General features: G+C 41.2%; 1 protein-coding gene across 2 annotated transcripts; it reads right to left on the reverse strand.

The window, feature by feature from the left end:
• Nucleotides 1–4,094: 4,094 nt before the first annotated feature.
• On the reverse strand, nucleotides 4,095–8,689 carry eomesa (eomesodermin homolog a). Of its 2 annotated transcripts, XM_050033953.1 has the most exons (7): nucleotides 7,474–8,669; nucleotides 6,917–7,071; nucleotides 6,048–6,169; nucleotides 5,646–5,804; nucleotides 5,389–5,450; nucleotides 4,544–5,262; nucleotides 4,095–4,412 (listed from the first exon to the last, which is right to left on the reverse strand). In XM_050033953.1, exons 1-7 carry the CDS (start codon nucleotides 8,181–8,183, stop codon nucleotides 4,399–4,401), a joined length of 1,941 nt encoding a protein of 646 aa, XP_049889910.1. In that variant the 5' UTR covers nucleotides 8,184–8,669; the 3' UTR covers nucleotides 4,095–4,398. The 2 variants fall into 2 exon arrangements, with proteins under 2 accessions (XP_049889910.1, XP_049889909.1); XM_050033952.1 differs by having other exon boundaries at nucleotides 4,095–5,262; nucleotides 7,474–8,689.
• Nucleotides 8,690–9,424: the final 735 nt, after the last annotated feature.

Here is a 9,424-nt window from a genome sequence, read left to right on the forward strand (position 1 = left end):
CCTAAAATGTCTTATTTTGCCCACAACCCAAATATATTCACTTTACTGTTATAAAGGAGGAAAGAGACCACATAATATTCACACATACGAAGCTGGTATCAGAGAAGTTTGATTGACCATCGAATTAGTTGCAGATTGATTTAATAGATGGCAACTAATCAATTAGTCGAGTAACTGCTGCGATACTAATTCACCGTCCATCATTTCATACAATTAAAAAACGGGATCTGAGTCATGTCGACGAATGACAATAACCTCACGATATTAAGAAAGCTCTTTGCAAAATTGAAGCGACTAGTAGAGCTGCAAGGATTAATCAGTTAGTTGTCAACTATAGATTAGTCACCAACTAATTTGATAATGGATTCATCGGTTTGTAAAAGTAATTTTTAAAGAAAAAAAGCCCAAATTCGCAAATTCCAACTTCTTAAATATGATTATTTTCTGGTTTCTTTACGTAATCTTGGGCTTTGGGGAACACTAATCAATATTTTTAAGCATTTGCTGACAATTTCTGGATGAAACAACTAATCAGCTAATCGAGAAAATAATCCACAGATTAATCAACAGTGAAAATAATCATTCATTGCAGCCATACTAAATATATCAGCCCTATTAACTAGACCAGAGTGGCCATGTTAGACTCAACCCGTCCCTGGGGAGCAACCGTACAGTAATTCTAACTGGCTTGATGACCATTTAACAGAAGTGACATTTATCAACACATCAAAAGGGGAACTATAGTGTGAAGAAGAAACATAATCGCCACCGTCTCACTCTTGCTTGTCTGTAGGTTACTTTTTAAAAGGGGCGTCTAAAAAATCTTGACCCAGACACACATGTGCCCGTGGCTGCATTTAGTCAGTGAGAGCAGTAATAGTGTGTGACTGAAGGTGAGGAAACAGCCTCAGGCCTTCATCTGTGTTTAGATGTCAGCCCTCCTTGGGTACAACGTCTCAGTAGCCTCCATGGCCTTTCTTACATGAACTCTCAACATGGTCGCCAATGGACAGCCTGAGGGAAGGGCACAGACATGCCACTGTTCACACACAGGAAACAAGGACAAGTTTTACTAAACCACTCATTGGTCCTTTTGTGCCTTAGAGCTTTGATTCTCTGTGCGGACCACTACACACCAGGCCAGGTTCTAACTGGGTTGCAATTTCCCAAAATTCCCCCAGGCGTGAATCAGGTTGCGTTCTTTAGATGACTTTTTATTTTTAAAAATTATAGTGGAAATTAGGATGTTTAATTAGGTTCAGGCCCAAAACTGCTGCTGTATTGTAGTTCAGGCTCAGGTCAGGCTTGGACAGAAGCTATGCAGATTTAATGTTGGGTCAGGCCAAAATTTTCGGGCCCTATCACATCTCCACTAGGCCTTGTATTACTGACACTAAAGCAAAACTCAGTCGATTACTGACATTGTAGGTGGTAATGTTAACAACAGCAGTAGAGCACAGTAGTCAGTTCTTCAGGTCGTATCCCAATGCGCATATCTCCTTTAAGTCAACATGGTCTGAATTTGTGGAAGCATGCTGTAAAGGTGTCTATTGATTACTGTACTTCTTGCATGAATGGTTGAGAAAGACACAATTCATTGACTTGTGCTAGGTTTTTGGAGTTGGTCCCTTGAATCACCAATCAACCAAAATAGATCTTGCATTTTTGCAGTTCAGGTTCACTTTTTCATTAAGTCAGTGGGTTTCTGGTTAGATGGTTTAAATAAGATCTGCAGTTAACACAAGCTTAAGAGATTTTAATATTTTGCTCTGCGATAGAATATGTCAGTTAACACCCCACTTGTGAATACTGAAGCTTTTACGTGTCTCAAAAATGGCAGTTGCTAACAAGAGGCTAAATGAGACTGCTTTCCAGCCTGGTTGTGAGGGTGACGATGAAGTCATGCGACTGCGGTGAAGTTCGTCTACAGCCTAGCCTAGTGTTTGCCACAGAGCTTATTTTCTGCAACATAGATGTAGATTTCAGGGGGCTGCGGAGGGCACGTGCCACTCAATATTTAAAACATGTACATTGGTCCCCTACAATAAAAACATTAAAAGTACCAGAGGACTTTTATTTTGATAGAATTAAAGATATTTCCACTGTAAATTGACTTTCAGGTTGGCCTACAAAAAATCTCTCTGTATGAGAGGACATTTACAGAGCTGCAGTCCAGACCGAGGATGATATTTGTAGTTTAGATAAATGTCCCTGTTACAATGTATGTAAATCATGTCGTTACCTTGTATGAGATTTTATTCCAGTGGGAGGATAGCGGAGATTACATTTGCAGTGCCCAATATCAATGCCAACATGCATCTGACAAAGCTTTTAAACAGGACGACGCACTGCTGGTGACAGTGGTTTCACCACTGAAGCATGTACATGCGCTTGGGTTGGACCCAAAAAGTTATTTTAGGTATTCTGACTGAGAGATGTATATCATTTCCACTAAACTATAAGTCATTCATAGATAATGAGCTACAGGCATGTAAAATTCTCATTGATTTTCCCCTCTGATTGTCAATGTATCAAATATCACATTTCTGCAAGTCTCTTTTGTAGCTCCGCTGTTGCTGTCCAGTCGTAATCTTGATAGCTATTCTCCACCTCACAACCACTGATGAGCAGAGGTCAAGACAACATGAAAAGAGAGGAAAAACATCATTAGATGCTCTAAATACAATTTGCTGACGCGCACAAGTGCAAACATTTATATTCTCCAGGCTCAAACCCCCCCCACGAGCCTTTTTCTTACAGCTTTCCTGAGAGGCCAGGGCAATCAAGCGCTCTACCTTGTTAGGAGGTGTTAATTGGAGTTAGTCAGACTCCTCACTTTGTCAAGGAGTCTGACAACAGAATTAATTAGAATTCGAGTATGTAAATCAATTCAAATTGGGGTCCTTATGGGGGAGGATTTGAAGTATTTTCACTGAAGGAAAAACAGGTGCTGGCAACATGAGCCAAGTAGTCTCTGTGTGAATATTATGACTTCTCTTTTCATGGATTTTATCTCCACTAATCTACTTTCGGAGAGGCGTATAAATAGAGGTGTTGAGCTGTGCATTGCCCTTAGTGGGGTGGTTGATGGACCATTTTTCATTTAGCCTGTTTTTTTTTTTATATTCTCTAAGTACACATGCCTTGCATGCAGTTGCAAAAATGACAAAATGTGTGAAAACACCATGGCAACAACAGAAGGAATAGTAGGGCTGTGTGCTTTTGTGTGTTTTTCACCTAATTGGGTCGATGTTGTGAGTCATGTCATGTAAGACATGTAAATCTCATATTTAAATCGCACTTTGCTTACTTGAATTGTGAGCTGTGGAGTTACCTTGTTGCACTTTTTTTTGTAGCTTGAAAAGGATTGCTCAGCTCTTTTGTGCGCGAATGCGCTCTGAGAATATCTGCTTTTTGTTTTCAGGAGCAAGGAAACATGAAAAATGATCTCAGTGCTTAATGAATGTGGCCGTAAAACAGAAAAGGGCTTTCATATGCACTTATTATTTTCTGTTGTCGTTTACTATGATTATTTGCATTTACCAGGGCCACGTTATTTAACATTGGAGGGGGACTATTTTTAATCTACACCTTAGGGGGTATTGAAATACATATATTTATGAAATCTGATGATAAGTCTTTGCATATAAAAATGATCCGTTAAGAAATAGAAATATTCATTAGTGGAAAAGGATAGTGGATTTAAAGCAGCAGTAGCTCATCGGATAATAATTTGCAAAATAATGTTGCTGGAAATTACAGAAAAAAAATGTTGATTATAAATGCTGGCTATATTTTATTGCACCACAACCCCATTTGACAGCATTATATTATTCAGATACCTTTTATACTACTTCTTGGAATGTCAACTTGTTGGCAGCAACCACTTGAGGGGGCTGTATTTTACAGGCTCAGATTCATGGCCTCTACAACTAGCCTTACATTACAGTACAGTTACAAGTCCCCCTGATTTTAAGCATTGGCTGCATAACACATTTTTATGTAGATTTAACTGTAACTGTATCAGCTGCCAGTGTCTGAATGTAACATGGCACATACTATATGAATAAAACATACCGAGAAAGACATTTGGACAGTGCTTTGTGAAAAGCTGTTTTATTATCCATTTAATAACACCTCCATGAAGACAATTTGTACAAGATACATCACATTCTAAAGTGCACGAATACTGTACAACGAAAATGACTTAAATACGCAGGGGGAAAAAAAAATAAAACAAAAAATCACATTTGTAAAAAATTAAAAGTTGTAAAAATAAATGAATAAAAAGGGACATGCTTTTTTTCAAAAACAACAATCACTATGCATGTTTCTGCTCAGGTATGTGAGAGGGGCTGGCCTGGGAAAATAACCTTGTGCAGCTTGCTTGGGGGAACACTAAGCTTTGGCACCTTTAGAGAAAAGAGAAAAAAGACATTAACAAGGAATGGAGAGCACTCAGTAATAAACAAAAGAATTATATTTCAGTTTCAATAAATACAGTCTTTTTAGGGGCTTGTGTAGAATGCATAATAACCCATGCCTTTTGGGTTGTCCTTGTTGTACTCTTCCGTAGTCAAGTCCTCACACTTGATGGTTGGGGAGTTCTCTGTGCTTGAGCCCCCAGGGGACATCCTGCGCCTCTTGCACACCACCGAGTACACACCAGAATCGGTGGAGTCCACCGATTTCAGCGAGTGGGATGTCTCGATCCAGGTCGAGGCTGGTGGTGCGCTCTCCTCGGGCAGCTTGTCTTTAGTGGCCCCCAGCTGGTCCTCCGGGAAAGCAGGGGGGCTTGGACGAGGGGACCAGGGTAGGCCGGTAGTCATCTTGCGCTGGTAAGAGCTTCTGGTGCCCCAGCCTGCAGCCATGGAGGCGAAGGCAGAGTCTGGGTAGTAGCTGAGGGCATGGGATGTCTGCAGGGACAAGGGCTTGATGCCGTAGGACAGCAGGCTACTGGTGGAATAGTCATTCTCATATGACAGATCCAGCTTGTTGGAGCCCGGCTGCTGAACTGGGGGGACGAACCACCGCTGGGCAGAAGCAGCGGCGGTAACGTCCTCACTCTGTGGAGAGAGAAGGCTGTTGGTTTGGGGGACAGCCCGTTCGCCGGTGTAGAAGCGGTTCTGAGGCAGGTTGTTGACGAACTGGTCCTGAAAGAAAGGCTGCATGGCATAGCGGGCCCCGGGCACAATTTGGGTGGAGCGAGGGGAGTCTGTAGGGGATGGAGTCAACCTGTCACTCTCTGGGGCTGTGTACATCCTGTACGACAAATGAGGAGAGAACACAAATTAGTTGCGAGAGAAAACTCATGGTCAGAGGTATACTTCAAATAGTGCACCACAGGAAAAACAGATCAACCACACTGTCTAAGTGCAAGACACGTACGAGTCATAGTTGTCCCGGAAGCCTTTCGCAAACGGGTTGTGATCTATCTTCAGCTGTGTGATCTGAAACAATAAAAAAAATCTTGCATAAATAATGTGCATCTGCGTGCAAGCAAGTGCACTGTGTGTCTAAAGAGCAACAAGAAAGAACGATATTTAATAGATGCAATTCAAGATCATTCAAATGAGTGGTATCTGATACGCTCAATAAATTCCAAATCTATCAAACAATAAAAAATGTATTCATTAAATTCTTACATCTGTGTTCTGGTAAGCAGTGACAGCTATAAACTGGTTCTCTGGGAAGGTGAAGGTTTGAGTTCTGGCCTCATTGCTCATGTCCTCCACTCCGTCTTCCGTCACCTCCACAATGTGCAGTCGCGGTTGGTATTTATGAAGCGACTGCAAAACTATCATCTGCAGAGAAGAAGGTGTCATGAGTACGAGGCTGCAGATTTCACAACAGGCTGTGTGAATGCATTTGTGTTCTTTATCAAAAATAAAAACAGGCACTCTTTATTAATGATCTTCAAAGATGGCAAACACACTTTAAAGTTTTGATTTCCACATAATTATTTGCAGTAAATAAAAATCAGAATTAACAACATCGGCCTGCTTGGCAAATGGGGAATCTGAGCACGTCAGAAATCAATATCTAACCTGTGTGTTGTTGTTGTTGGCCCCTTTATTGTTGGTCAGCTTCAGTTTGCCAAAAGAGATTTCTTGCCTCATCCAGTGAGCACCAGTGTTTGGAGATTCAGGATGAACATACATTTTGTTACCTAAAATTGAAAATAATACAGTGAGTAGTATGACAAACAGAAAAGTCGAGAGCCTGTGTCTGTGCAAAATGTTGCATAACATATATATATATAATAAATCCTCCTTTTTAAAACATTATTTTTCAATGACTGATTTATCTGATCATTTTACTTTAATAATCTTTAAGGGGAAAATTATGGGAAATCCAGATATATGAACCTAATGATCTTTTAGATTGTTTTAATGGATACAAATATTAATTGCTTTAAGAAAGAAAGGTCAGTAGAATTTATTAAAATAAAATAAAATGTTTTTGTTTAAAAGAAACAAACAGCTTCTTTTCTTCAAATTGTTTTCTCTTATTAAATTATCAAATGAAGAATTCATCATTTCTAAATGTTGTTAAAGTTAAAACTCTTTAGAGTGGCAGTCATTTAAAGAGGCATTTAACCAACAGTTTCACACTTTAGTTGGCTCCCCGAGATGACTTGACACTCAAAATTGAAATTAAAAAAAGATCTAAATTATTGCATTAAAACACTTATATCTGCAGCCCATTAAAACACCGTGCTTTATTTTAAAAAACAAACTGTCTCTAATTCCAAAACACTCTAAAACATTTACACCCGGAGCTGTCATGACTAAATGTAACATTGCATCATCACGTTTTATTCATTTCTTTTTCGATTTATTTTTTTTAAATATTCACAAACAAAACACTACAAATTCGCCAGAGCCAAATAAGTTGTGGCAACTCTCTAACTCACCTTGCATATTATTGTCTGCTTTTCCGCAAGTGACCCACTTTCCTCCCTGAAAGCGCCAGTGATTCGGGTCAGCCAAAACAACTTCTACAAAGACATTGTAATGGGCCGTGAGGTTGAGTCCAGTGATGTTGAAACTGAGGAATGGGAACATCCGTCTGAGAAAAAAAATAAAAATAAGAATAGGAATAATTAACAGCTGTGCTCATAACGCAGGAAAAATGTCTTCACGTGTTGCATTTGGCAGACTGCTGCAATACTAATATTGAATTTAAAATAAATGCAAATTTAATCAATGTAATGTTGAGCCTGTTATGTGACTGTGCGTTTACAATTTACCAGAAACGAAATTTTGCAAATTGAAGTTCAAACAAATAAAAATGCGTAAAATAAATATAAGGATCGTGTGTGTTAATTTTTTGTCATGCGTAAAAGTGGCATTAAATGTGACCGGTACCATGAGAATTAAGGCCAACTGGAAATGTATAAACGAATTTCACAATATGCACATGATTGTGTTTAAACTGGGCCTTCAGAGTTCCGGCTGCGCATCTGCTTACCTGCCCTGTTTGGTGATGATCATCTCGGTCTGGTGCCTGTGGAATTTCAACCACAGAGGCCGGTTGCACAGATAGACCTGCGCTCTGGCTCCGGCGGCAGACCCCGGCAGAGACATGGAGCCAATACCCGTCCCCGTCCCGGGATAGGAGGGGTACAAACAGCCCGGACCCTGGCTGAACTGGTACCCTCCGCTGCTAAACTGGCTCCGACCGGTGCACACGGATGAGGAGGAGAAGCCTGTTGGCGGCAGGACGGATCCGTAATGAAGCGAAGCCGGGTACCTTGAGCTGCTGGACCCGGTGTACACCGAGCCGGTCTGACTTGCGTAAGGAAAGAGGGAACAGGGGCTCGCCATGTCGGAACTCGCCTGGGAAGACGAGATGAAGTATCTGTCAGAGCCAAGTTCGTCTATGTTGTAACGCCGACCGCTCGTCAACTCGTCCTCACCGAGCACCGGGGAGCCTTTCCTCCCATCGGGCCCGGTTTTAGTGAAAGTGTCCCCCTCTCCCTCACCCAGCATCCCGTTCCCCACCCCGCTCAGGTATTTCTTAGGAGCGCTGCTGGACTCTGATTCCGTCCGGTCGACTTCTTGATAGTCAAGCTGCGATGATGGCCTCGGGCTGTTGTTGGCACTGTCCGACGAGGAAAGATTGTAAAAGGTCTTGGGTAAATTGATGCTGGCGCTGGGAAGGATGTTCTCTAACTGCATTGTTTAGATCTTGCAATAAATAAGAAGAGTTTCAAGAGTTTCCAGAGAGTGAATCTCAGCCAAGGAGGCGACACAACCACCGGCACCCTGGCTGTTTCTGTCTCTGCACGCCTCCCTCCCTTACGACTGATGGAAGGGGGTTAAACCTTCTCCTCACCTACGGATTTTCAGATCAGATAATGGGCTGGACATGGGATGTTCAGCGGCTCTTATAAGATGTAGTTCTCCACACACCCAAGTGATTGTAAGCAGGAGGGGAGGAGCTTTTGGGGAGGCATGCGGGGGCACCAGCCCTCTCCATAGCCAATGGCCGCGCTGCTCTAATTCAATTAGAAAAGCGTCTGGTAGAAATAATATCAAGAGAAAATATGAGTGTCGTTTAGCTTATTTTTACTCCAATATCCAGGGTTTAGACTGCACCGAAGTGGCGATCTCTCCACGCTCCATCGATCCAAGATGTTAAGAAATCCCACGTGCAAATTATCTTCACTTTGCTGTAAAATATGAGACAAACATCATTTCTAAGAGGCAGAATTTCTTCACATTTAACTCCAAAGACAAAACACAGAATGACTAAAATGAGTCGCACTCCTGCAGTCCTGCACCCTCCTCCCCACCGCGCACACACACAATCACCTCTAAACTTTCAGCTTCGCCTTCAAGTCATCGCGTAAAACACACATTCAGATATGGCTTGTCAAATTACTTCCACTCACTCACCCGAGAAGACTTGATCCTCGGTGAGCAGCAAACACCGAGACCGTTTTTTTCTCCCCCTGCAAACACTCTCAACGCGTTAAAAAAATCACATGTGCACCTTATTTTCGATAATTGGCCTCCGTCGCCTCTTTCACTTCCAGGTTTCCAGGTTGGCTGTAATAAAACTACCGAGCGTCAAAAATGACTGAAGAGGAAAATATGAAATTTAAAAGACACGCTTTTACTTTTTATTTTATTTCATTGCATTTAATTTGATCTGTCTCTGATTGAGAAAAAAAAATCCAGACAAGCTTTAATTCTTGTTTTCTCACTAATACATTGTTGCTGCTGGAGCTTTATAAAACAGCAAAAAAAGAGTATAGTTTCGGAGTTTGCGTTTTTTTTATCCAGCCTTTTTAATTAGTTATTGTTAAATTGACACGCATCAAAAATATGCTTTATGGGAGACCATATGAGAGATTACATTAAAAGTTGTTAGATAGATATTCAGAGAAATTAAAAATGAGGACAAATTATATCGA

Source organism: Epinephelus moara, chromosome 22 (genome assembly GCF_006386435.1).
Source record: "Epinephelus moara isolate mb chromosome 22, YSFRI_EMoa_1.0, whole genome shotgun sequence".
Taxonomy (NCBI): domain Eukaryota; kingdom Metazoa; phylum Chordata; class Actinopteri; order Perciformes; family Serranidae; genus Epinephelus; species Epinephelus moara.

Excerpts from the sequence above, each read along its gene's own strand:
- eomesa (XM_050033952.1), bottom strand. The coding sequence starts at position 8,183 with ATGCAGTTAGAGAACATCCTTCCCAGCGCCAGCATCAATTTACCCAAG. Across the intron at positions 5,451-5,645 it reads CTGCTTACCAGAACACAGAT|ATCACACAGCTGAAGATAGA; the intron begins GTAAGAATTTAA and ends TTATTGTTTCAG. Across the intron at positions 5,263-5,388 it reads TTCCGGGACAACTATGACTC|GATGTACACAGCCCCAGAGA; the intron begins GTACGTGTCTTG and ends TTTGTCGTACAG.